General features: G+C 53.0%; 1 protein-coding gene across 1 annotated transcript in view; it reads left to right on the forward strand.

Annotated features, from left to right (window-relative positions):
• The first annotated feature begins 972 nt into the window (after positions 1–972).
• Positions 973–27,553, forward strand: part of COL1A2 (collagen type I alpha 2 chain) — a 51,370-nt gene continuing 24,789 nt past the window's right edge. Inside the window, exons 1-27 of the mRNA XM_038761261.1 lie at positions 973–1,151; positions 6,559–6,569; positions 7,556–7,573; positions 8,490–8,525; positions 10,840–10,923; positions 13,941–13,997; positions 14,627–14,671; positions 14,818–14,871; positions 15,460–15,513; positions 16,119–16,172; positions 16,691–16,744; positions 17,056–17,109; positions 17,736–17,780; positions 18,229–18,282; positions 18,391–18,435; positions 18,901–18,954; positions 19,909–20,007; positions 20,122–20,166; positions 20,261–20,359; positions 20,880–20,933; positions 21,510–21,617; positions 22,158–22,211; positions 22,346–22,444; positions 23,688–23,741; positions 24,792–24,890; positions 26,195–26,248; positions 27,423–27,476. Of these exons, the coding sequence (XP_038617189.1) occupies positions 1,082–1,151; positions 6,559–6,569; positions 7,556–7,573; positions 8,490–8,525; positions 10,840–10,923; positions 13,941–13,997; positions 14,627–14,671; positions 14,818–14,871; positions 15,460–15,513; positions 16,119–16,172; positions 16,691–16,744; positions 17,056–17,109; positions 17,736–17,780; positions 18,229–18,282; positions 18,391–18,435; positions 18,901–18,954; positions 19,909–20,007; positions 20,122–20,166; positions 20,261–20,359; positions 20,880–20,933; positions 21,510–21,617; positions 22,158–22,211; positions 22,346–22,444; positions 23,688–23,741; positions 24,792–24,890; positions 26,195–26,248; positions 27,423–27,476 (1,608 nt within the window). The 5' untranslated portion in view covers positions 973–1,081. The remainder of the gene's footprint in view (positions 1,152–6,558; positions 6,570–7,555; positions 7,574–8,489; positions 8,526–10,839; positions 10,924–13,940; positions 13,998–14,626; positions 14,672–14,817; positions 14,872–15,459; positions 15,514–16,118; positions 16,173–16,690; positions 16,745–17,055; positions 17,110–17,735; positions 17,781–18,228; positions 18,283–18,390; positions 18,436–18,900; positions 18,955–19,908; positions 20,008–20,121; positions 20,167–20,260; positions 20,360–20,879; positions 20,934–21,509; positions 21,618–22,157; positions 22,212–22,345; positions 22,445–23,687; positions 23,742–24,791; positions 24,891–26,194; positions 26,249–27,422; positions 27,477–27,553) is intronic.

The raw sequence follows: 27,553 nt of genomic DNA on the forward strand, positions 1-27,553 counted from the left end.
ACAAATGCCATCATCATTCATTCATTCATATTTATTGAGCACTTACTGTGTGCAGAGCACTGTATTAATCACTTGGAAAGTACAATACAGCAATAGAGACCAGAGAGATAAATAATAATAATGATGATGATGATGGCATTTATTAAACGCTTACTATGTGCAAAGCACTGTTCTAAGCGCTGGGGAGGTTACAAGGTGATGAGGTTGTCCCACGGGGGGCTCACAGTCTTCACCCCCATTTTACAGATGAGGGAACTGAAGCCCAGAGAAGTTTTAGACTGTGAGCCCACTGTTGGGTAGGGACTGTCTCTACATGTTGCCAACTTGGACTTCCCAAGCGCTTAGTACAGTGCTGTGCACACAGTAAGCGCTCAATAAATACGATTGATTGATTGATTGATTGATTAAGTAACTTGCCCAGAGTCACACAGCTGACAATTGTCGGAGCCGTGACTTGAGCCCATGACCTCTGACTCCAAAGGCCGGGCTCTTTCCACTGAGCCACGCTGCTTCGAAGCGAGACCATCCCTGCCCACAGTGAGCTTCCAGTCGAGTTAACAGTCACCGGTCTTTTCCTCTCTCGGCGGGCCAAGTGCCCGAGCAAGGATCCTGCTGGAGAAGACCCTCTCCCCCCTCCAAGTCCCCCGCTGGAGAACGGGGGCTTATAAATAGCCCCGGGGTCGCATCCCAACGCGGCAGAAGGGGAGGGCGGCCGGGCACCGACTCAGATTTTCCTTTTTCATGCCTCAAAGTGTCCACGTCCTCAAAAAGAATGGAACTAATTTAAGAGCGGCGCCCCGTCACCAGGCCCCTCCCTCGGCCGCGGCCTTGGCGAGCATGTGGCGGGCTTGGGGGGCCCCCGGGCCCGGTGGCCCACCCCTCGTCTCCCCCTCTCCCCATTGGCCGGGGAGCCGTCGGAGGGACCCTCCTGCGGTATAAAGGGGGAGGTTTGGGGCCGGGGCCTGTTAGCATCACCGCAGCCGGGCGGGTCCGAGGGCCCCGTTAGGTCGCCACCGCCTCGCCCTCCGGCCAGCCCGAGGGCTCCAGCGTCCCAAGGAGTCTGCATGAGCCACGGACAGCCATGCTCAGCTTTGTGGACCCCCGGATTTGGTTGCTGCTCGCAGTGACTGTGTACCTAGCGACGTGTCAAGGTCGGTGGTGCTGCCCGGGCTGGGGCGGTGGCGGGGGGATTGCTTCAGGGGGTGGGGGGACTCCCACCTAGCCGCCGAAAGCCGGGGGAAGAGTTCCCGGGACTCCACCTCCCCCCCTCCTCCTCTCCCCTCTATACTAATAATGATGGTATTTGTTAAGCGCTTACTATGTGCCGAACACTATGGCTGATTGTGTTGCCAATTTGTACTTCCCAAGCGCTTAGGACAGCGCTCTGCACATAGTAAGCGCTCGATAAATACGATTGATGATGATGGTGATGATCAGGTTGGCCCACCTGGGGCTCGAAGTCTTAAAATCCCTTTTTTACAGACGAGGTCACTGAGGCACAGAAAATAATAATGAACAATAATAAGGATGATGACATTTGTTAAGCGCTTACTAGGTGCCGAGCACTGTTCTAAGCGCTGGGGTAGATACAAGGTGATCGGGTTGTTCCACCTGGGGTTCAAAGTCTTAAAATCCCTTTTTTACAGACGAGGTCACTGAGGCACAGAAAATAATAATAAGGATGATGACATTTGTTAAGTGCTTACTAGGTGCCGAGCACTGTTCTAAGCGCTGGGGTAGATACAAGGTGATCGGGTTGTTCCACCTGGGGCTCAAAGTCTTAAAATCCCCATTTTACAGGGGATTTTACGAGGTCACTGAGGCACAGAAAATAATAATGCATAATAATAAGGATGATGACATTTGTTAAGCACTTACTAGCTGCCGAGCACTGTTCTGAGCGCTGGGGTAGATACAAGGTGATCGGGTTGTCCCATCTGGGGCTCCAAGTCTTAAAATCCCCATTTTACAGATGAGGTCACTGAGGCACAGGAAATAATAATGAATAATAATAAGGATGATGACATTTGTTAAGCGCTTACTAGGTGCCGAGCACTGTTCTAAGCGCTGGGGTAGATACAAGGTGATCGGGTTGTCCCACCTGGGGCTCAAAGTCTTAAAATCCCCATTTTATAGACGAGGTCACTGAGGCACAGAAAATAATAAAGAATAATAGTAATGATGACATTTGTTAAGCGCTTACTATGTGCCAAGCACTGTTCTAAGCGCTGCGGTAGATACAAGGTGATCAGGTTGTCCCACGTGGGGCTCAAAGTCTTAATCCCCATTTTACAGACGAGGTCACTGAGGCACAGAAAATAATAATGAATAATAATAATAATGATGACATTTGTTAAGCGCTTACTATGTGCCGAGCACTGTTCTAAGCACCAGGGTAGATAGAGAAGCAGTGTAGCTTAGTGGAAAGATCCCGGGCTGGGGAGTCAGAGGTCGTGGGTTCTAATCCCGGCTCTGCCACTTGTCAGCTGTGGGACTTTGGGCAAGTCATTTTGCTTCTCGGTGCCTCAGTTACCAACTGTGAGCCCACTGTTGGGTAGGGACTGTCTCTATATGTTGCCAACTTGTACTTCCCAAGCGCTTAGTACAGTGCTCTGCACACAGTAAACGCTCAATAAATACGATTGATTGATTAAAATGGGGATGAAGACTGTGAGCCCCATGTGGGCCAACCTGATTACCTTGTGTCTACCGCAGCGCTTAGAACAGTACTTGGCACATAGTAAGCGCTTAATATATACCATAATTATTTATTAATTATTATACAAGGTTATCAGGGTGTCCCACGTGGGGCTCACAGGCTTCATCCCCATTTTCCAGTTGAGGTAACTGAGACACAGAGAAGTGACTTACCCGAAGTCCCACAGCTGACAAATGGCGGAGTCGGGATTAGAACCCACGACCTCTGACTCCCAAGCCGGGCTCTTTCCATTAAGCCACGCTGCTTCCCTCTATGGCACAGGAGGGCAGGAGACCAATTCCCTGAAAAGTCTGAGGGCTCCCTCGCCCACTCTCTGCCCCCCTAGACGGAGGGAACCCCTTTAACCCGGACACTTGCCGTCCTGAGCAGTCCTGACCTTTTTATACTTTCAAAGGAGACCCCTCCCACTCCTCCCCAGCAGCCCCCCACCCCCGGGGTCGTCTCTTACAGCTCCTGAGGATGTTCTGGAGACCCCCGACCCCGCCCAGGGGCCCCATGCGGGACAGGGACCTTGTCCAACATGATTTACTTGTATTCATTCATTCAGTCGTATTTATTGAGCGCGTACTGTGTGCAGAACACTGTACTAAGCGCTTGGAAAGTACAATTCGGGCAACAGATAGAGACAATCCCTGCCCGACAACGGGCTCAGAGTCTAGAAGGGGGATCCACCCCAGCGCTTAGTACAGTGCCTGGCACAAAAAACACAATTATTATTATTATGTAGCAGCGTGGCTTAGTGGAAAGAGCACGGCTTTAGGAGTCAGAAGACGTGGGTTCTAATCCCGTCTCCGCCACTTGCTTGCTGAGTGACTTTGGGCAAGCCCCTTACCTTCTCTGGGCCTCAGTTACCGCATCTGCAAAATGGGGATTAAGACTGTGAGCACTTCGTGGGACAATCCTATTACCTTTTATCTACCTCAGCGCTTAGAGCGGTGCTTGGCACATAGTAAGCCCTCAACAAATACCATAATAATAATAATAATTACAATAATAATAATAATAATGCACATCTGGACCCTGGCTTGTGCGCGAGGAAGGAGGGAGTGAGCCCACTCTTTTAGACTGTGAGCCCACACTTTTAGACTGTGAGCCCACTGTTGGGTAGGGACTGTCTCTATATGTTGCCAACTTGTACTTCCCAAGCGCTTAGTACAGTGCTCTGCACACAGTAAGCGCTCAATAAATACGATTGATGATTGATTGAGGAAGGCTCACAACTCAGGGCAGCTGGGGCTCCCGCATCCACCCTCACCCCCAACCTCCCACTCACCCTCCAGCCCCCTCCCCTCCTCCTACTCACCCGCCCACCTCTCACAAAGGAAAACTAGCTCTGAGTCAGAACCACCCCTATTAAAGACTCTAGACTATAAACTCCCTCCATAGCGTAAACTCCCTCTACCCTGCAAGAGCCTTCTGGGCAGAGAACGTGTCTACCAACTCGGTTACACTGCACTCTCCCAAGCGCTCAGTACAGTGCCCTGAGCACAGTAGGAGCTCAATAAATACGATGGATTGATTGATTAACGAGGAAAGCAGTCCTGCGGGGGCCCCCTCTATGTCTCCTGTGCTGGAAGGAGGAAATGCAACTTCTGGAAAAGTAAAAGGGATTTCCCAGGAGGTCGCCTGGAAAGTGCATTAGCGTCACGAAAACCATTTGGACGCCCTCCTCCTCAACAGCGCCCCCTTGTGGATTCCCTGTCCACGCCTTAGGCCGTTCCCTCCCTCTCTCCCTCCTCCTCTATTGGCCCACCATTGGAGACCGCCTGCTTTTTCTCCCGACTGCTCCCGAAATCCATGTCCAAACCCAACCTAGGATCCCCACCCAATAAGGACCCTCAGAACCTGAGCCCTCCCAAGCGCTTAGTACAGTGCATCGCACCAAGCGGGGTGCTCAGTGAATACCATCACTCCTCGTGGTATTATGTTGCCAATTTGTACTTCCCAAGCGCTTAGTACAGTGCTCTGCACATAGTAAGCGCTCAATAAATACGATTGATGATGATGATGGTATTACTACTCAGACGGTCAGTCCCCGTTATCCACAAGCCCCAGTGACTGGCAGGCAGATACAGCCATGCTGTATATTAGGCATTGCAGCGCTATGACATCCAGTCTATTTGGACCCTGGGAGGTCATTCATTCATTCAATCGTATTTATTGAGAGCTTACTGTGTGCAAAGCACTGTACTGAGCGCTTAGCACTGTACTAGGCTCAAGGGTTATTGTCACCACTGGCTCCCAAGCGATCCTGGATTTGATCTCCACAGCCCAGCCCATCTGTGTGGAGGCTGCTCACCCCCAGCACAGAATGACCCCTCAGGCTCCAGCTCAGACTATGGGGCTCCCCGACCACTCAGAGCATGGGGAAATCAGCCAATAAGGACATCCAACACTCTGGGATCCACAGCCACACTTTCTTTTTTACAATTCTCCAAACTCCCGGAATTCCTCATCCTCCCCACTCTCCACATAATACCATTCAGCTAGAGTATCCATAGATCTTTCCTCCCTCTGGCGACCTAGAGAAAGGCTTCTTCATTTTGGTTTAATGACTCATCTTGGGTTCCTTTTTAGGCAGGATTTTGACCTGTTGATAGGAGACTTCATCTTAGAGATCATCTCAGCAAATCTCTCCTCCGATTTCCATTCTGGTGAAATGGCTTTAGAGAAGAGGAAGGATGGCTGGTTTCTCTCACTCGCGCAACCAGAGACCGTCTGTATTTTGGCACCTACTCACTGCTGTATATGGAAGCCATTCTAAACCTAGCTAAACTGCTATGATGCCCAGCTGGAAGCTTCCTTGTTTTCAAACAAACCAGTTTGCTTTTGGAAGCTGAACTGGGGAGCACAATGACGCATCCCTTTTAAAGCAACAGGATGTTAGGAAAATGGGAAATGAGGCCCAGATAGAGCACCCCAAATCAACTTCATCCTCAGAGAGAGTCTATTCTCTCTGAACTGTCAGAAAATCATCAATACTATTTATGGAGCACTTACACTGTACAGAGCACTGTACTAAGCACCTCCCTGCAAGAAACCTGGGCAGACGTGCCATAAAGTGGTGGGGGGAGATGATGGGGGACTCAAAGCTCTCAACACCTGTTGACTTCCAAATTCAGGCCAACAGGACTGTTCTTCTCTCAACTGTCAGGAATCAGTAGTATTTATTGAGCACTTACTCTATGCAAAGCACCGTTCCATGTCCCTGCAAGAAACCTGGACAAGTTGTCCGTGAAGTGGGGCCGGGGATGGGGGACTTTCAATTTTCCATCATCTGTTGGCTTCCAAATTCAGGGCCCCAAGCCCGCTTCTGTCAACCAGTGAACCATTGGGCCACTGTGGGCAGGGCCTGAAGGTCTCTTCAAGTATAAGCTTGGATCCATTTAGAGGGTAAAGAATTCAATGTTCCCTTCAACGCTACTGAAACTCAGCCATCCCTACTCTCTTCCCCTCTCCACAGACCACCCTCTCATTGAGTTTCCACTCAACAAGGAGGGTCCCAACCTGGAGGTCCCAAGGCTCACTAGTTAAATATCAGCTGCCCTAGTAGTAAAAGTAGTAGAGGTCATTGTAATAGTAAGATCTATTGAGCAACCTTTGGTTGCAGTGCATTGTACTAGGTGTTTGAGAAGAACAGAATAACCAAGGTATACATTACCTACCCACAAGGACCTTTCACTCTAATGAGGGAGAAAAATATAAAAATATTTCTGGGAGTTGTAGCCCTAAGCAACTGAAAGAGCAATTGAATAGACATACATACAAGAGTGACAATCTGCCCAAGAGCGTCTTAACAGATAGTAACTCTGTTCCCTTTTTCCTTTTCTCTCCTACAGCGGTAAATGAGGTCAGTATCATCATTTGCATTACTTCTGTCACAGCAATGGTTAGAATAAGCAGGCTTATCAGAAAAAGGGGTCGGCGGTGGGTGGGGATGGTGGGAAGGAGGAAGAGCTGGCATTTATCTACCTGTGAGTTCCCACGCCTTGGGGAGGGGTCAGGAAAGCACCCAGTCTCCGTCAGAGAAAGTGCCCCCACCCCCTCTTTCCTGAAAAGGGGCTGGGTTTGCTTCTGACGCTGTCTTCGTAAGAGGAAATAACGTGAAAAGTAAATAATGATGCCAGAATTTAGTCTTGACACCCACCAGTTAGAGAGGACAAGGGTGGAGGGAGCAAAGGAGCGAGGAAGGGAGAGAGAGAAGGGGAGGGAGGAGAGGGGGAGGGAGAGAGGAAAGCAGAGGGGAGTGAGAAAGGGAGAGAACAGAGGGAGAAAGGGAGAGGACAGAGGGAGGAAGGAAAGCACAAGAGTAGATACTACTAGGAGAGAGAGAAATGGAGAGAGGAAAGCACAGGGGGAGAGAGCAGAGGGACCAGAAGGGGAGAGAAACGGAGAGAGGAAAGAAGAAGCAGAGAGAAAGGGAGAGAGGAAAGAAGAGCGAGGAGGCGAGAGAAGAAAACAGAGGGTGACAGGAGAGAGGGGGAAGAGAGGAAAGAAGAGGAGGGCAGGAAGAGGCAGGCGACTGCATCCTTTCTGCTCCCTCCGGAGGACCTCTGGGACCCTCAGGTGGGTTTGGCTTGGCCCCTTCTGCGCGTTTTATCTTCACTCGCTCGTCGTCCCGTCCTGGCCACGAATTTCGGGACAGTCACGACCCCACCGGGCTCGACTTTTCCCGGGCGAGTGGCAGGGCTCCAGGGCTTGGCCGCAAGGGAGGGCGGAGGAGCTGGGGTGGGCGGCTGGAGGGGAGGGCTGCGGGAGGGCGGCTCTGCGTTCTCTGGACAACGCTGGGCTGGGCTTCTCTTCCTAACCACCCTTTTTTCCCCCGTTCCTTTCCAGGGCCCCCGAGGACGAAGGGTAAGTGAGAATTTAATCCTCCGTGGCTAGTTTTAAAGTCTTTGTTATAATTTGGACCTCCCCCCAAAAACCATAAGAGGGGCTGGGGAGAAAATAGCCTAATATTTCAAGTTAAACTAAGGACGGCTTAAGGGAGAGAGCTTTCAACACTGTTAATGATTGCCTTAAAGTTCGGAAAAATGGAGACCCATGTAACCGCAAACTGATGGGGCTTGTTCTAGAAAGGGCTTTGGTTTCCACAGGTTAGTGGAGGGCATTCTAATAACAATAAGAATTATAATAACAAAAATAATAATGGTATTGGTTTAGCACTTATTATGTGCCAAGCACTGGACTAAGCATGAGTGTAGACACAAACAAAGAAAACCCAGGTTGGACAAAGTACTGGTCCCACATGGAGCTCATAGTCTAAGAGGGAGGGAGAAGCTTTGCCTTGCATTTGAGCTCTTATGTAAGAGCTTGGCCTGTGTCATTTTGCTACTGAAATCTTCCCTCGCTTTCACGCTGGACGGTTATTTTCTCAAGGAGCGTCTATTATTTTTATAGAAAATGAGCAGAGGAATAAAGAACAGGGATAGAGGATTTGATGGGAAGGGTGGGATGTCTATGCAAATATTACTACTATTAACAATAATATTTATTAAGCCTGTACTATGTGCCAAGCACTATCTTAAGTACTGGGGTAGATACCAAACAATCAGATCAGACACAGTCCCTGTCCCCCACTGGGCTTATTGTCTAAAGGGGAGGGAGAGAAGGTAGTTTATCCCCATTTTACAGGCGAGTAAAGTGAGGCCAAGGGAAGTTAAATTCTAGCAGGAAAGTGGTGGATCTCGAACTAGACTCTCACCAGTCCCCCACCCCGCCAGCTCCCAAGGAACCTCTGTAACTTGAAATGCTTTTATCTTTCTCACAGGGCCCAGTGGGAGGTAGAGGCCCCCGAGGAGAAAGGGTAAGAATTCCGGGCTGGAGCTGTGGCAGGCTGGATGGATGGGAGAGTGGAGTCTGGAATTCTGCAAGCTAGGAAACCGGGAATTGCATTGCGGTGGGTTACCGCATTTAGCTCGTTAACAGTAGCGTGTTTAGTGTAAGAGACAAAGGTTCGAATGGAGCTTTTTCCCTCCGTCTCTCCCTCTTCTCAGTCTCTCTCCCTCCCTCTGCCTATGTTTCTGTTCCTCTCCCTCCCTTTGTCCCCAACTTTGCCTCCGTCTCGCCTTCTATCTCTGTCCCTCTAGCGCTTAGTACAGTACCTGGCACTCAGTAAGCACTTAACAAATGCCAGAATTACTATTACTTCCCTCCATCTTTGTCCCTATCCCTTTCTAAAAATAATAATAATGATGGTGTTTGTTAAGCGCTCACTGTGTGCTAGGTACTGTACTAAGCGCCTGGGTGGATATAAGCAAATTGGTTGGACACAGTCCCTGTCCCACATGGGGCTCACAGTCTCGATCCCCATTTTACAGATGAGGTAACTGAGGCCCAGAGAAATGATGTGACTTGCTCAAGGTCACACAGCAAACAAGTGGTGGAGTGGGATTAGAACCCATGACCTGACTCCTAGGCCTGTGCTCTATTCACTATGCCGTGCTGTTATCTCTCTCTGTTTCTGTTCCTCTCCCCCTCTTTCCCCACCTCAGATTCTCTCTCCTCTGCTGTTTGTCTCTGCCCCTCTCCCTCTCTCTATCGCCTACTCCAATCCTGTCTCTCTTGCTCCCTGCCTCTGTTCCTCTCCCTTTCCCCCCTTCTGCCTCTGTCTCCCTCTCTATCTGACTCTGTCATTTTCCATCTCTGCCTCCCACTGCGTCCCTCTCTCCGTATAGCGCTGCAATGGCATTCTTATAACCGAACCGGTACAGAATACAGATCCCCATACGAGAAGATAATTCTCTATCCCTGCTGCTCTAACAAATCACCCGCATTCCTCTCTTTCCCAAGACCACTTAATTCGTTCACGCCTCTAAAAATCCAGTGATTAAGGCTAGCTGGGCACCGAGGTCTGCTTTTTACTTCTTGAAACATTGGGAGAGCCCCTGCCTCGCTGGGACTTGGCTGTGTACTGGGTGTCCACTGATTAGCACGTGCTAATTATCCCGCAAGTACACAGCAAAATGCTCTCTAATTAGCCCAGACAGGCAAGGCTGAAGCTAATCACCACCGGCAGCCGGGTAACTGGCGGTGGTGTAGAGTAGATTTGGGGGTGAGGGAGCGGGGCCGTCCCGGGCTACTGAGGATTGACCAAATGCCCTTGGGAGATGGCACGTGGGGGAGGGGTCACCTAGTTAGCTCAGGTTAAAATCTGCGCCCGTGGCGGAGGGGGATAGCGCTGTATCTGCTTCTCTAACGCACCTTGGCCCACAGAACTGGTGGCTTGGTATGGGGGAAAGCAAATACACCACAGTCCTATGCCCGGTTTTTTTGTGAAGTGCCCTGGTGCGCCTAAGAGGGAGAACAAAAAGTAGCCCAGTTCAGTACGGAAACCAGGTAGTGCTGGTCTGCCGGCTCAGGACTGTCTCTCACAGTGGCTCTAGGAAGCTTGGAAGAACAATGTCCTAAATACTCCCCCCCAATCCCCCACACCAATCTCAGACTCCCCCTATCACAGACTTTCCCAGTGACCCAACACAGGCTGCCCAAACCCCGACTCTCCCCTCTCCACCTCTGAATCGCCTCCAATGACCCAGCACAGACCATCCAACTCCCCTGACTCTTCCCTCTCCATCCCTGACTCTCCCACAATTACCCAGGACGGACCATACAACACCCTCTGGCTCTCCCCTTTCCATCCCTGCCCCTCCCCCAGTGACCCAGCACAGACCATCCAACACCCCTGCCTCTCCCCTCTCCATCCCAGACTTTCTCCTCCCCCACCAGTGACCCAGCACGGACCCTCCAGCACCCCTGACTCTCCTCCAGAGACCCAGGATGGACCATCTAACTCCCCTGAATCCCTCTGATTACCATCTCGAAAAGTTTCTCCCGTGAACCAGACAAGGCCTGGGAGGGTCAGAGAGAATAGAGAGACCTGGTAACCCAGAAGATAGAGCCCGGGTGAATGGAAAGTTATTATATTTTTAATTGTGCCTTGAACTTTCTGGGGAAGCAAGCCTCATCTCTCTGAAGTGGGAAAGTCAGGGGAGAAGTGGGGGAAAGGCTGAATAACCCCACTGGGATGCTGGATGGATGCGTGGATGGATGGAGAGTTCAACTGGCCTGCGGGTCGATTCTGTGTGGCTTGGCACTAATGTCACTGTTCGGTCCCTTAGGGTCTCCCAGGACCACCAGGCCGAGATGGTGAAGACGGACCTCAGGGTCCCCCCGGCCCTCCCGGCCCTCCGGGTCTTGGCGGGGTAAGTAAGCTACTTTAGTCTCTTTGGGGATTCAGTGTATCTTCTGGGTCGCCAAGCCTCTGATAAGGACTTGCCCACGAGAAGGCCCCTCCTTGGAGAGGGAGTTCCTTAGGGGGAGGAAGGTGGGGAAAACCACTAGGTGAAGGAGAAGGTCCGCCGTTCCCGGTTAGGAAGGATCTCAAGGATCTCCGGGCCTTGCTTGGGAGGCCCGGTCCGAAGCGCAGCATCCGAGTCTGTTTCACGGGAGACCGGCAGGGGGCGCAAACCGGAATCCTGGCCTCACGCCTGGAATATTTTATTTGAAACATTGTAATTCCAAAGAATGGGGGACGGCGGGAGGGAATAAGCAGGGGAGGGCGACGAAGCTCCAGGCCTCCCTTAGTGGTTTGAGGAACTTTTTCGTAGTCAGTTCCAAGCAGCCGATGGGAGATGTGCCTCTTTTAGGTGGATGTGGTCTGCCGGGGCGGAGGCAGAGCTGTGAAAGTTTTCTATCTTGCCCCTTCTAATAATTATAATAATGATGGTATATGTTAAGGGATTGCTATGTGCAAAGCACTGTTCTAAGCGCTGGGGAGGTTATCATGTTGTCCCACGGGGAAGTGGGTGGAAGAGGTTGGGGTTGGGCAGGGTCAAACGTGGGGGAAGGTCAGGGTTAAGAGTTGGGGGGAGGTTGAGGGGGAGATCAGGGTTGGGGGGGGTGGAGGGGTGAAAGAGGCAGGTAATAGTAATGAAAATAATAATCATAACTGTGGTATTTAAGTGCTCTCTATAATAATAATAATGGTGGTATTTGTTAAGCGCTTACTATGTGCCAAGCACTGTTCTAAGCGCTGGGGTAGATACAAGGTTATCAGGTCGTCCCACGTGGGGCTCACAGTCTTAATCACCATTTTACAGATGAGGTAACTGAGGCACAGAGAAGTGAAGTGACTTGCCCAAAGTTACACAGCTGACAAGTGGTGAAGCCAGGATTAGAACCCATGACCTCTGGCTCCCAAACCCGGGCTCTTTCCACTGAGCCATGCTGCTTCTCCATAGTGTATATGCCAAACACTATACTAAGCACTATGGTAGATTAAAAATCATGAGGTTCCACTTGGGGCTCACACCGTAAGTAAGAAGGAGAACAGGTATTTAGTCTCCATTTTACAGATGAGGGAACTGAGGCCTCGAGAAGTTAAGTTACTTGCCCAAGGTCCCATAGCAGCCAAGTGGCAGAGGTGGGATTAGAACCCAGGTCCTCTGGACTCCAGGCCCGTGCTTTTTCCCCTAGGCCAAAATGCTTCCCTATCTTCTTCATCCAAGGAAGAAGCATCTTTTACCCTGTAACTAGCTTTTGGGATCTGATATGCAGTCTCAGATTTCACTGCGGCATTCAGAGGAACAGCACTCGCTTGACTGATGGGGGTTGCTAGCCACAGGCAATGACAAGTTGCCCTTCTGGGTGAGGCCCCAGGCTACAGTTTGGGAGTCATGAAATTGAGAGTTGGGGCTGAGTGGGTCCAGCCTGAGTTTGGGGGGCACAAGGGGGTGTCTGGGGCCTTGCTGCGCTTTGCATATCGAAGGACAGAATTCCCCCAAAGTGAGAGCCGGCCTCTGGGCTGGTGGGAGGAGTAAGTGACCCTTCTGTTGGCCACCTGTAAGTGTGGTCAAGTCACCTGTGCCTGGTCAGCTACCCTCCTGGAGAGCTATGGGGCACGGGGCATCTTTACTACTAGGCTGTGCCTGCTGTACACAGAGCTCTGTACTGGGCGCCTGCTGTGAGTAGAAAACTGTCCTGGGTACCTCTTGTAGGTAGGGCACTGTACTAGGCACCTGCTTTGAGCAGCGTACTGTACTAGGCTTTTGGGAACCTCAGATACATGATTGCTCAGTCCAGTGTTCAAAATAACTCAGCAGGTGCCTCCTCATTCTTTCTAGTATCACCTATTTTTCAATGAAGTAGCATTTCTTAGACATCTCAGGGATGTTTGATCTGATTTCCTTCAGTATTTTTGAATGCAGTAAGTGCCCAATATTGAATGAATGGATGAGTGGAGGGAGGGATGAATAGGTAAATGTTTGGATGGACAAGAGCTGAAAAAATACATGAGTCCATCAGGAAAGTCATGATGCCTGAGGTCCAACTACCCCAAACCAGACCCTACAGAATCCCTCTTCTCTGGTTGTCCTCTCTTACTAGAATCTAGCAAGGGAGAGAGTATACCTAGCTAGGAAGTCCCCGGAGAAAACGGACTCCCATTAGCTCTTCCAGAGTTTGGAAGCACGGTTGGCATTTGGACCTGGACTGTTGATGGATGTCCGTGACCTTTAACCTCCCCGGCTTGAACCAACCTCCGGGTGGGTTCTCTGCCTGGAACATGGACTCTTCCTGCCAGTTACAAAGCCTTCTGGCAGCCAGCTTGGGCTCAGAGCAGGGGGGAATGGGGCCTAGATAAAGGGGCGGAGGGGGCAGGTCAATCAATCAATTTATTTATTTATTTATTTATTTGGCACTTACTATGTGCAGAGCACTGTACTAAGCATTTGGGAGTGTATAGTACAACAGAGTTGGCAGACAAGTTCCCTGCCCACATTGAGCTAGATCAGGAAACCACGAGTGAACCAGGACCTGTAGATCGGAATTGCTCTCAAAGCACTAATAATAATGAAACTATGGTGGACTTTTACAAAGTGCTCTTTCTGTGCTCAACACTCGTGAAGATAGAGGATAATCAGATTGTACACAGTTCCTGTCCCACAGTCCAGGAGGGAGGGAGAGGGGAGCGGGGCTTTTACTTCCATTTTAGAGGGGCAAACTGAGGCCCAGAGAGGTTAAGTGACTTGATGTAGGTCCTGCAGCAGGCCAGTGGCAGAACCAGGATTAGAACTCAGATCTTTTGGCAGTCCTATCCTTTTTCCATCAGTCTTCGCTATCTCCCCAGAGCAATGATAAATTGGAGGAGTGATGTTTGTCGGTGTTAGAGGATGAGCTCTGTGATCAGAACTGATGGTTTTCTTTTCTCTGTCTCCTCTAGAACTTCGCTGCTCAGTATGATGGTTCCAAAGCAGCAGATATGGGCCCAGGACCAATGGTGAGCAGCGCCCTCCTACTTCTTCCTCCCCCGGCCCCCTGCCACTCCCCTTGCCCTGGCTTCTTGTGCTGTGTGTGTTTCCAGTCTGCCCCCAGCTCCCGGTGAGCTGTTCCCTGGTCCTGGTCCAAGGGCCGGACACCTTGTGAGTCACTTCTCAGCCCTAGTTTTCCCTCCTGGCAATTCCCGGGTCCAGACTCACCTCGATCCAGGCCCAGAATCGGGCCTGGTACTAATTCCTGGAATTTGAAAAGAGCATCCTTTTTCTCAAATCCCTTCCCAGTTTCTTATCACATTCTACCCTCACAGTACTCCTGTGCCACGGGGAAGGGCTAGGTTTATTGTCCCCATTGTAGATGAGGAAATTGAGGCCCAGAGGGGTGAAGTGGCTTGTCCAAGGTCACACAGCTGGCTAGGGAAAGAGTTGGGACTAGAACCTGAGTCCTCTGACTTTGAGCCCTGGGCTCTATCCACTAAGACACACTGCCTCTCTCTTGGTTAGGATCAGACTAGCCAACATGCATACTCTCTCCCCTTTAATGATGTACCATGATCTGGTCTTAGGCCTAGGTCCCATTCTGTCAGCGGTTGACTGTTCTCAGGGGGTTAATCGTGTGGGTTTTTTTTCACAGGGTTTGATGGGACCTCGAGGGCCCCCCGGTGCCAGCGGTGCTCCAGTAAGTAGAGCAGAATGGGGGAGTTGGGTATCTGGGTGGGGTGGCATGGAACATTGGCCTGGGTCCTTGGTGTAGAGTGTTGCTGTGGGGTGAGGAGTGGGTGAACTGTACATCTGACCATCAGGAGGTTTGTTCCTCTTCCATAGGGTTCTCAAGGCTTCCAAGGACCACCTGGAGAGCCCGGAGAGCCCGGACAAAGTGTGAGTTTTTCCCATTGGGTTTGGAGGTGGAGGCCAGGGCAGGCTGGAAGTGGGGGTGGACTGAAGGATGGGGATGGCAGGAGACCAGGATGGTCTGGAGACTGGGGAGGGCTGGAAGCTACTAGGGTAGGCTGGAGGGCTGGAGGCTGGGGAGGGCAGGAGACCAGGATGGTCTTCAGGCCATGAGAGACTGGGGAGGGCGGGACACCAGCATGGTCTGGAGACTGGGGAGGGCTGGAGCTGAAAGGTGGCTGGAGCCAGTAGGAGGGGGCTGGACGCTGGGAAGGGCAGGAGACCAGGATGGTCTGGAGGTCAGGACGGGCTGGAGGCTGGGGAGAGTTGGAGGCTGGGGTGGGCAGGAGACCAGGATGGCCTGGAGGGCGGGGCAGGCTGGAGCAGGCTCTGGCCCAGTAAGGTTGGAGGCTGGGGCAGACCGCAGTCCAGGATAGGCTGGAGGCTGGGGTGGGTTGGAGGCCGAGGCAGGCTGGGGCCCAGGAAGAGCAGGAAGCTGGGATGAGTTGGAGGCAGGGTTGCGGGAGGGAGGCCGGTCAGAGAGAGAGGGATGATGTGTGCTTCTCTTGCCTTTAGGGCCCTGCAGGTTCCCGTGGACCCACAGGACCCCCTGGAAAGTCTGGTGAAGATGTGAGTTCACTGCACCTCCCGCCCCACCCTGCTCTGAGCCGGCCTCAGACTCTCCAGCTCCAGCTGGCTGTTCCCCATCAGCCCACGAGCAAGGCTGCTCCTGGGTCAGCGTGTGTCCAGCCCAGGACTTCATTTCCAACAGGGGCATCAGGGTGCTTGGAAGAATGGTGTGCTGGTTGTCCTCCTGGACACCATCCAACACCTCTGACTCTTCCCTCTCCATCACTGACTCTTCCCCCAGTGACCCAGTGCAGACCAACCCCCTCCCCATCCCTATCTCTCCCCCAGTGCCCCTCCATGAGCACTCATTCATGGATCATTCTACAGAGAGCTCCCTGTGCTGTAGATCACTCCCCCACTTTGGAAATTGGCCTCATCGAGCCAACTGCCTTATTACCTGATATGCCACTCGCTGAGTGCATCAAAGCAGGATCTGCGTTTGCTGCTCCCTAGGGAAAAGATTCTGTTTCCCCCTCCCCACAACCTGTCCAAACTGAGAACCAGCACCCCAAGGCCCCAGCGACTCTGCCCTTGATGGCCGCACTTGGCCCAGGCTCCGTAAATGAAGAACTGATGGACTGAACTGTGCTTTTCCCACCTTCTAGGGTCATCCTGGCAAACCTGGACGTTCCGGTGAGAGAGGCGTGGTTGGACCTCAGGTGAGGTGGTTTCCTTCCCGGGGGTCTGACCAAGCCCCAGGACCAGAAGGACCTCCCGGGGCTGTGGACACAGCCAGCCTTCTTGGCCCCCCACCCAATTGACCCCACCATGCATGGCCGTTCGTCTTGAAGGGGACAGATGGTCCCTAGTCTCTCCCACTCCCAGTTTAATGCTAAAGATGTTCATGCTTGAGTGGGGAGAGCCGACATCAGAGCAGGGAGCCGCCTCAAGTCCAATTCATCATTGTCGTCATCAACACCAATACTTATTGAGCACCTACTGTGGGCTGGGCACTGTACTATATGCAGAACATTGTTCTGGGCTCCTTCTATTGGGGACCTGGGAACTACAGTAAAAATGAAAGGCACGCCTCTGCCTTCAAGGCACAACCTTCCCCTGTTTGGCCGTGTCCCTCTGATGGGCTGCGATCTGGGAGGGGCCCAGCAGGCGCTGCCTCCGCCTTGCCCTCTGGGCACGGGTGACTGTTGAACCTCCTTCTGTCTGTGTTTCTTTTCAGGGTGCCCGTGGCTTCCCCGGGACTCCAGGGCTCCCTGGGTTCAAGGGAATTCGGGTGAGTCACTCCGATTCAGTCTTGGCAGGAGGGCAACCGGGGGTTCTGATGGGCAGGCACGGGGCAGGGAGGTCATTTGGGACACATGGATGAGTGGGTGTGGGGCTGGGATGGGCATAATCCCAGCATCACCCGAATGTCTTGCCCGAGCAAAGCGGGCCAGTTTGACCACGCACCTACAGTCCTTTTGGTCCTTTTGACCAGTCTGTGCCCCCTGCTTGCTCCCCAAGTCCAAGGGGTCTCTGGCCCAGTGATGGCAGTCAGAGTCATCCTGATCAAGCTTGTCTGTCTTTCTCTCTCTCTCATCCCAGGGACACAATGGCTTAGATGGACAGAAGGGCCAGCCCGGTACCCCAGGAGTGAAGGTAACCCCAGCTTTTCCTCGTGGTTCTTGCCTTTGTGCTCCATAACCCTGATCCCCCCTCCCCCATGCTGCCTCCCCCTCTTGCCTCTGATCCCTGCCTACAAGGGGCTGCAGGTTCACACTCAGGGTGAAGAAAATGAGACCTGGTGGGAGGACAGTCCAGCAGAAAGGAAATTGCCCAGGATGGGCCAGCCTGCAGACATGGGTGGGGGGGAGGGGGAGCCAGCAGGCCAAAGTAACTGTCACCATCCATCCCTCCCCTGTCGTCCAAAATTCCCCCCACCCCCCATCTCCTCTGGGGATCTGTCCCGGTTCCTTGGCCCTCCCACCTGCCAGGCTCAGTCAGATGCCAATTTCAGCTAAGTCAGAACTCCCATCAGCCCCATCCCAGCATCACAGCCGGTCCTGCCAGTAACCCCCAGCAAGGATCACGACAGTTCTGGGGCAGATTTGGTGCCCTCCCCCGCCCCATGCCCACCCCCACCCCAACCCACCCAATCCCCATCCAACTCCCTCCTGGCAAGTGAGGGTACTGGGACCCAGAGAGTCTGCCAGTGGTGCTCAGAGACATCAGAGTCGGGAGCTGTTACGATCAAGCCCTTGAGAATCTGTTTCTGTCTCCGGTAGGGTGAGCCCGGTGCACCTGGCGAGAATGGAAGCCCTGGACAATCGGTAAGGATCGTCCTGTGACAGCAGTGGGTCCCAGTTGGGTGTTTTCATTGCCGCCCCTCAGCCCCAGGGCCCCTCGACCCCCAAGATGGCAGCTTCCTCTCTCCTCCACTTCCATCATTTTCCCATTAGTAATGAAGGTTTGATGAGCCCGAAGCATGTTAGTATCAACCATCTCAATTTGTCCCACAATGTCCCTGGTAGATTAGAAGGACCTGGATCATTCTCCCCACTTCACAGAGGAGGAAACTGAGGCCCAGAGAGGCTTAGTGATTTACTCAAGGTCAGACAGCGGACCAGGGGCAATCCCAGGACATGACCTCAGATCTTCTGACTCCCAGTTCCTTGCTACCTCTTGGAATGCAGAACGGGGACATGGGCACGTGGACACTCCAAATCCTGAATGGCACCAAAAAATGAATGTCCTTGTCCCTCTTATCTCTGTTTCTAGGGAGCCCGTGGCCTTCCGGGTGAGAGAGGACGCATTGGAGGAGCTGGCCCATCTGTAAGTGCTTTGACTCTGGGGTTCAACTCTGGGGTTCCGGCTCTGGGCCCAGGCTGGGCTGTGGGGGTCCCTTCTGAGGCCTGATGGTCCATTTCTTGCCCACCTCAGGGTGCCCGTGGAAGCGATGGCAGCGTTGGCCCCATCGGACCTGCTGTGAGTGTCGGCCCTGAGAGGCTTGGGTACTAGAAGGCGGTGGCAGGCATGGGGATAGTGGGATGGAGGGGAGAGGGGTGGGAAGTAGACAGGCAGGAGAGAGCGAGGATGGAGGAGAGAGAGAGGTAAGAAGTGGAGAAGCGGGAGGGCAGGGGTTGGTTGGGGGGGAGGGTGGGTTGGAAGGTGGAGAAGCGAGAGAAGCAGGGTTGGAGGGGAGAGGGGTAGGAGGGGGAGCAGGGATGGAGGGGCGGGAGGGGTGGGAGGTGGAGAAATGAGGGAATCAGGGAGGGAGGAAAGAGGGATAGGAGGTGGAGAGAGAGGAGAGAGCAGAGGTGGAGGATAGTCTGACACGGTAGCCCTACTCAGTGACCCATTCACAAAGTGGTCTACTGCTGGTGTTCCTGGTCACCAGGAGGATGCTCATCGGGATTCGCCTCAATATGCATGTGTTTCTCTTCTCCCTAGGGCCCCCTGGGCTCAGCTGGCCCACCTGGATTCCCTGGTGCCCCCGGCCCCAAGGTAAGGACTGCCAGTTTGGACCGGCCCTGCCGAGTCCAGCTTTGTTTGACCCCTTTGAAGCTTGCCTTGGGCCAGTCAGGTCCTGATAACACCCCGCTGGATTTTAGTTCCTCCAAATAGACCTTCCCACCAGCTCAGAGACTTAGAAGGAGGTGGATTAATGATAACAGCAGGGACAGGCAAGAGAGCAGCATCACAGTGATGATGATGTGTGGACTGGGGGCCATCACTGAGGAGCTTGTGGCCAGTAGCACCCTTCAGTGGTTCAGTCATAGAGTAGACAGTGGTATCTGTCCTTCAGAACGAAGGCAGGACATTCCCTGTCCATCACATTGGCCTGTGGCCTGGCTGGTCTGCACTGTTGCATTCTGCATGACTTGATCCCAGACTTCTCTGTTCCCCCTCTCAGGCATGCTAGGGAGTTGGGTAGTAGGGGAACCTTATTCTTACTTTTTAGAATTGGGATGGACCATTAAATGGTCTCTGATGCTGGCCATTTCTTTGTCCCCTCCAAACTCTGGCTTTGCTGGAAGAGGCCTAGGGTCTCTGACACCTACTCCGCAGAGCACCCCTGAGTGAGCAAACAGTAGGGGCAACAGGGAAGGGCTGTATTCACCATGGAGAGGCCAGGCCCGGCAGTCTGAGATGACTCCAGGCTCTGGACAAGCACTGGCCAGAGCAGAAACAGTGAGGTGACACCCCCTTCTTCCCGCCACCCACCCACTGAGATAGGACAGCAGGGACTTGGGCCTGGCAGACTGAGGCTGATAGAAGAGGGTCAGGTCCCCGAGGGGGCAGGGGTCTTGGCCTCCCCACAGCGTCCGGGCAGCACCGTGCTGGTCAAAGAGGGTGCGCTTGGGGCACAGAACTGTTGTCCAAATGGCCGTGCCCTCTGGTGGCAGTGGCGGACGGCCCCTTGGCCTCCTCACTGGGCTGTGTTCTTGCTCCATCCAGGGTGAACTTGGAGCTGTTGGGAATATCGGTCCGGCTGGCCCTGCTGGGCCTCGTGGGGAAATTGGCCTTCCTGGAGTGACAGGCCCCGTTGGCCCTGTTGTGAGTACCTGGGCTTCGGGGGCGGGGGCTGGAAGGGGCCGGCGGGAGGTGGGAGATGGGAGGGGGTTAGCCAAGGTTCCAGTGGCAGACAGGTCTCTCTTCTTTTCTCCCCAGGGCAACCCAGGTGCCAACGGCCTTGCTGGAGCGAAAGGTGCAGCTGTGAGTATCGGGATGGGGGCACGGGGAGAGGGACCTCTGGGGGAGGGCGAGGCCGGAGGGGCCGTGACACCCAACGTTTGACTTTGTCCCTCAGGGTCTCCCAGGTGTGGCCGGAGCCCCCGGCCTGCCTGGACCCCGAGGTATCCCAGGACCCTCCGGCCCAGCCGGCTCTTCCGGCCCAAGAGGACTCGCTGTAAGTGACCGCGTTGACCACATCTTTGTGCCCCAGTCTCCTGCTCCCCAGTGCCCCACCCCATCCCTGCCACCACTCAATTTTAAATGTTTCGTTTTCTTCTTCCACCATGCTGCCAATGCCAGCCCTGTGCGTGGCCATATACAAACATGAATGTCCAGTCATGCACAGGCGCCACGTATGCACTCATGCCTACATGTGTGCACAGAGGCCTACCCAGGCACCATGCATAGATGCACACACCCATGCACACATGCCCCTGGAGCCTCTTTCTGTCTCCCACCAGCTCCCTAGTCCTTTCTGGTCCCCCAAAGCCATTTATTGTTCCTGAGGGTTGAGATTCCCGTGAGTTAGGCAGGGACCCCCGCCCCCTCCCCAGGTCCACTAGACTGGCAGCGGGAGGGAGTCGATCAGAGCCTGGGATCGTCCTCTGTGATGTGTGGCCTGCTGTGGGCCGTGGGCAGTGGGCGGTGGGCATGGGCTGCCCCCCGAGTGATGCTTGTCTCTTGCTTGCCTTTAGGGAGAGCCTGGTCCCGCCGGCTCTAAGGGAGAATCTGGTGGCAAGGGAGAACCGGTGAGTGCTTACGATCCTTTCTACTGTGCCTCCATCTGGTCTATCTCACCGCCGACCCCTTGCCCATGTCCCGCCTCTGGCCTGGAACACCCTCCCTCCTCAAATCCATCAGGCAATGACTGCCCCACCCTTCAAAGCCTTACTGAGGACACATCTCCTCCAAGAGGCCTTCCCTGACTAAGCCCCCCTTCCTCTTCTCCCACTCGCTTCCGCGTTGCCTTGACTCGCTCCCTTTATTCATCCCCCCCCACCCAGCCACACAGCACTTATATATGTGTCTGCAATTTATTTATTTCTGTTAATGTCTGTCTCCCCCATTCTAGACTGTAAGCTCATTGTGGGCGGGGAATGTGTCTGTTTATAGTTGTACTCTCCCAAGCACTTAGTACAGTGCTCTGCACACGGTGAGTGCTCAATAAATACGATAGAGTGATTCAATGAATCCTAGCGTTTCTGGCCACGAGCGCAGTTTCCCCCATCCCCGGCACCTCGGCTCCCACCTCCCCCTCCTCCTTTCCCTGGTCTCCCTTGCTTCCCTTCTCTGACTTCTCCTCCTCCCCGCTTCTCTTGGAACAGGGAGCTGCTGGAGCACCAGGTCCCCCCGGCCCTCATGGAGAGGAAGGAAAGAGAGGCCCCAATGGAGAACCTGGTTCCACCGGTCCCACTGGCCCCGCAGGGCTTCGGGTAGGTTCTAGGCTCTGAGTTTGAGGTCCTCCAGCTTTCTGAACAGTATTCACTACAGAGCCCAAACTCAACCCAAACTGGGCAAGGCCAGAGGCTTGGGGGGTTCCAGTTCTCCAGGCAAGGCCACAGGCCCTGTAAGTCCCCAGCTCTGGGGCCTCCGGTTTTTCGGGGGAGGCAACAGGCCCCAGGGCCTCTGGTTTTCCATGTGAGGCCCTGGAGCCTTGGAGGGCTCCAATTTTCCAGGCAAAGTAGGCTGCAGGACATCTGTTTTGAATCTGCATTGCTAACGGTCCTGGCTGACGCAGGCTCTTGGCCCGTTGTGCTGAGATTTTTGCTCCAAGGCTGGCAACGCTCCCGTTTCTGATTTGGTCTGGGGCTGGGTGGGGAAGAGGGTCGTTTCGGGGGTGTGCGGAAAGACCTTTCCAGGTTGGTTTGAGAGCCCTGCCTGCATTCTGGGGATCCTCATTCCTGGATGGGGTAGAATTTGGGGGGCGACTGGCGGAGCCAGGACCCTGACCTGTAGGGTGTTGCTGTCTGCAGGGTGTTCCTGGGTCCCGTGGTCTTCCTGGAGCTGATGGCAGAGCTGGAGGCATGGTGAGTTGTTGGCTCTTCCCTCCTCTACCTCCCACCCCATTCCACCCACGCCCCCAAACCTCCCCCATGCTCTGCACCCCTTCTTCGGCTGCAGCCGTCTGAGCCCTCACCTGCCCCCTCCCCGCATACCGCAGGGTCCCGCCGGAAACCGAGGCTCCTCCGGACCAGCTGGTGCACGAGGCCCCTCCGGAGACACTGGCCGCCCTGGTGAACCCGGGCTCGTCGGTCCACGGGTGAGTTTCAGTGATGGGTGGGCAGGGCCCTCTACCTTTGGGTCTAGGTGGACAAGGGGTATGGGGCCTCTTTTGGGTCAGATCCTAGTAGATTTAGTTTCTGAGGCATCTGAGTGTCCAGCAGACCACTGCCTCATAAAATAGCCTTTGCCAAGTCATTCTTTCCTTCCTTCACTCATTCGTCCGTGCTTTCATTCATTCATTTATCCATGCATTCATTCATCCATGCATTCATTCATTCACCATCCATGCATTCATCCACGCATTCATTCCTTCTGCCCTTCTTTTGTCTATTCAGTCAGTCAGTGGTATGTATTGGGCACTTACTATGTGCAGATCAATGAACTAAGCACTTGGGAAAGTGTAAGCCCATTGTGGGCAGGGATTGCCTCTCTTTATTGCTGTATTATACTTTCCAAGTGCTTAGTACAGTGCTCTGCCCACAGTAGGCGCTCAATAAATAAAACTGAATGGTTGAATGAATACAGTAGAACAGATTAGTATAGATTAGTATAGTCCCTGCTCATAAGGAGCCTACAGACTAGATGGGGAGGTGGAATGAGGCCAAGTCCTTCAGCTTCCTCTTGCCTTGTAGGCTAGGCCAGGGCACTCCATTTGGGCATTAAAATAAATTAATGACTTGAGGCATCAGGATATGAACATAAGTGCTGTGGAGCTTGGGGTGGGATGAATATTAAGAGCTTAAGGGGTGCAGACCCAAGTTCATAGAAGGGTGGGTGAATAGGGGAAATGAGAGCTTAGTCAAGGAAGGCCTCTTGGAGGAGATGTTATTTTAGGAGAGCTTTGAAGGTGGGGAGAGTAGGGAGAGTGGTGGTCTGTCAGATAGGAAGGAGAAGAAGGTTCTAGGCCAGAAGGAGGACGTGGGAGAGGGGTTGGCAGTAGGATAGATGAGATCAAGGTACAGAGAGGTTGGCGTTAGAGGAGCAAAGAGTGAGGGCTGGGTTGTAGTAGGAGATCAGCGAGGTAAGGTAGGAGGGGGCATGGTGACTGTGTGCCTTAATTTCAACGGTATCAAATTTATACGGATCAGGAAACCAGCCCCCAAGACTAACTCAGGACCAGGGACTGGGCCTGGGCCTGGGCACGGGGATGGGTCGTTGGTCTGAAGGTGGTGGAGGGAAGGTGGGCCCGGGAATGTGGGTGATGGGTTGAAGTGTTTAGTTAAACCTCTGCAAGGCAGCAGTGAGAGCATGGGCCTGAGAGAGGTTTTTTTGTATTCTAGGGTCTCCCTGGCTTCCCTGGAAATGTGGGCCCTGCTGGCAAAGAAGGCCCTGTGGTAAGTACCCTGCTTCACGGCGGCTTTGGGGCAGTGTGGCTCTGTAGTCAAGGCTCCTGTCTGAAACACTTTAAATTTGTGTGGCCCTTTCCTTCTCCCAAAGCCCTACGATAGTGCTTATATCATTTGTCCTCCCAGCATTCCTGGGAGGCAGGGATTATCTCCCCATTTTACAGAGGAGAAAACCAAGATCTGGAGAGGTTAAGTTACTTGTCTGAGGACATGCTACAGTGCAGGGGCAGAGCTAGGACTACGACTTGGGTCTCCTGATTGCTGGTCCCTGCTCCTTCTCTTAGACTTTGCTCCCTCTTTATCAGAGAATCTTTTGTTTTTTTAATGGTATTTGTTAAGTGCTTACTATGTGCCAGGCACTGTACTGATTACTGGAGTAGATACAAGTTAATCAGGTTGGACACAGTCCCCTGTCCCACTTGGGGGTCACACTGTTAATCCCCATTTTCCAGGTGAGGTAACTGAGGCTTAGAAAAGTGAAGTGACTTGCCCAAGATCACACAGCAGAAAAGTGACAGAGCTGGCATTAGAACCGAAGCTCTTCTGATTCCCAGGCCTATGCTCTATCTAATAGTCCATGCTGCTGTAAACCTGACCTACATTATCTTGCTGAGACGATGACCCTGCAGGAGAGACAGAAAGGGAGAAAAAGAGATAGAGATTGTCTCAGTGAGTGAGAGACCAAGAGAAAGAGTAACAACCACGGTATGGGTGGATGTGTATGTGTGTTTGACGGGGGGTGGTCTGTCCTAGCAAAGCCTTTTGGACAACTGGCACACAACCCATGTTTATTTAGTCAATCAATCCATGGTATGTACTGAGCATCTTCTGGTACTAATCACACCAGAGAGTAGGTCAGAAGGGAGACTAGTGTTCCCTTCCCTTGGGGGGCTTACATTCCAAAGAGGCATTTACAATCCTTCCCCTGGGGTGGGTATGGCCCCCTTGCCCTCCATCTCATGACCCTGACCAAACTGGGGAGGTCAAGGCCAGATCCTCAGCCTACAGTCTTTCCTCTCCTCCCCTCACCGGCTCTAGGGTCTCCCTGGCAGCGAAGGCCGACCCGGCCCTACCGGCCCTGCTGGTGCTAGAGGCGAACCTGGTAACATCGGATTCCCCGGCCCCAAAGGACCCAGTGTAAGTGTGGCCTGGCTCCCTGTGTGGGAGGATGGCGGGGTGCGGTGGGCATCGAGGGGAGGAGTCGGTCTCGAGCACAGATTCGCTGTGCAGTGACAGCAGAGAAAATGTTGGTCCCCCTGCACCACCATCCCGGCCATCATCGTCATCATCAATCGTATTTATTGAGCGCTTACTGTGTGCAGAGCACTGTACTAAGTGCTTGGGAAGTACAAGTTGGCAACATATAGAGACAGTCCCTACCCAACAGTGGGCTCACAGTCTGAAAGGGGGAGACAGAGAACAAAACCAAACGTACTAACAAAATAAAATAAATAGAATAGATATGTACAAGTAAAATAAATAAATAGAGTAACAAATATGTACAAACATATATATATATATATATAAGTCCTGAACTTCCCACCAGGCTTTGCCCATCCCACTCTTCTGCCCCACCGCAAGGGTGAATCTTGGGGTCACACCAGCTGGGCTGTTGGCTATGGGGACCCAACATTGCATCTTGGCCCTCGTCTACACTAACCTTCTCTGGTGCCCGGGGGAACGTAGTGCTCGACCTCAGGAGAGGTCAGCACCAATACAGAATGTGCTGCTCTGGGAAACACTGCTCTAGAACCCTTCCAGATCGCTCTGATCTAGAGCCCTGCTCTAGGGTGGCCCCATTCTAGAACTTTACAGGGCTACTCTGCTCTGGAACTCTTCTGGAATATTCCTCTCTAGAGTTCTCCTCTCTGGGGGCAGCAATTTCCAACCAGAGCCGGGGATCCAGTCCGAATCAGCGCAGACCTGACAGATCGGATCTGCCCAGAGTTCAGGCACTCGAGGACTCACACTCTGACACCCTTTATACCAGGATCAGGGCCCTCCCCACACCGCCTCAAATTTAGGATGACCTGGGAAGGTGGTCAGACCCCCAAAGGGCTGTCTCGGGGTCGGGGAGGAGGGGAGCATAGAAGAGGGGTTACAGGGGAGGGGTGGGGAACTGAGACCCAGGCATTCATTCAGTCATATTTATTGAATGCTTACTGTGTGCAGAGCACTGTACTAAGCGCTTGGGAAGTACAAGTTGGCAACGTATAGAGACGGTCCCTACCCAACAGTGGGCTCACAGTCTAGAAGGGGGAGACAGAGAACCAAACAAACCATATTAACAAAATAAAATAAAAAGATTAAAAATGAACAAATGAATAAATAGAGTAATAAATCCGTACAAACATATATACAGGTGCTGTGGGGAGGGAGAGGAGGGGGCATGGGGTTGGGCCCACTGGTTCACTGCAACCTCCTTTCTCTTCTCCTCACAGGGGGAGCCTGGCAAAAGTGGTGAGAGAGGACATGCTGGATTGGCTGGACCCCGGGTAGGTATCTGCCACCCAAGATTTGTGGGGAGTGGGCATGTGGGCCAGGGGGCGGGGAGGTGGTGCCACAGTATCACGGGGCAGGGGACCTGAATCGATTTGGTGACAGGGTTTGAGAGAGGTAAGAATCCACATTTCTGGCCAGTAGAGAAAAGCCATGCCTCGAATCTCCCCGAGGTCCTAATAATACTAATACTAATAATAATTGTGGTATTTGTTAAGCGCTTACTATGTGCCAGGCACTGTACTAAATGCTGGGATGGATACAAACAAATTGGGTTGGACATAGTCCTTGTTCCAAATGGGACTCACAGTCTCAATCCTCGTTTTACAGATGAGGTGACTGAGGCACAGAGATTTATAGTGACTTGCCCAAGTTAACACAGCAGACAAATGGCGAGGCCTGGATTAGAACCTATGACCTTCTGACTCCCAGGCTTGTGCTGTATTCATTACACCAGGGAGTCCTATTTCCAGGGCCAGGAAAGATGACTTTGTAATAATAATAATAATAACAATAACGGTACTTGTTAAGCGCTTACTATGTGCCCTGCACTGTTTCAAGCGCTGAGGTGGACACAAGCGAATCGGACTGGACACAGTCCCTGTCCCACGTGGGGCTCACAGTCTCAATCTCCATTTTACAGATGAGGTAACTGAGGCCCAGAGAAGTGAAGTGACTCGCCCGAGGTCACACAGCAGATATGTGGTAGAACCCAGGTCCTTCTGTCTCCCAGGCTCATACTCTATTCACCAAGAGTGCCTAGAGGGATAATAACAGTAATTACCATATTTATCCTGCACTTGTTCTGTGCCAAGCTCTCCTAGCTACAGATAATATGATCAAACACTGCTCCTATCCCTGAGAGGCAGCAAAACCAGGGATCGTCTTCCCATTTTACAAAGGAGAAAACCGAGGTCCCATGAGGTTCAGGGACTTGTCCAAGGTCCATCAGCAGGCCAGAGACAGAGTCGGCATTAGAACCCGAGTCTCTTGCTCCCCGCAGCCCCAGGTGCTGTCCACCAGACCTCGCTGCTTCTGGAGCGCCGCATTCCATCGTCCTTGCAAAGAGGCGGGCGCTGCCATGCAGGGGTTGGTCCCCTGCAGGTCGGTGGGCTGTTGGGGGTCAGGCTCTGTTTGGCATTAACTAACCGCCCTCTCCCCATGTCGCAGGGTGCTCCCGGTCCCGACGGCAACAACGGTGCTCAGGGCCCTCCCGGCCTCACTGTGAGTATTTCCGGCCCCGTTCTCCGGACCGTCTATTCGGCCAGTGGTGTTCCGGCCTCCCCGGGTCCCATTCGATG

Source organism: Tachyglossus aculeatus, chromosome 2 (genome assembly GCF_015852505.1).
Source record: "Tachyglossus aculeatus isolate mTacAcu1 chromosome 2, mTacAcu1.pri, whole genome shotgun sequence".
In the NCBI taxonomy this organism is placed as follows: Eukaryota; Metazoa; Chordata; class Mammalia; order Monotremata; family Tachyglossidae; genus Tachyglossus; species Tachyglossus aculeatus.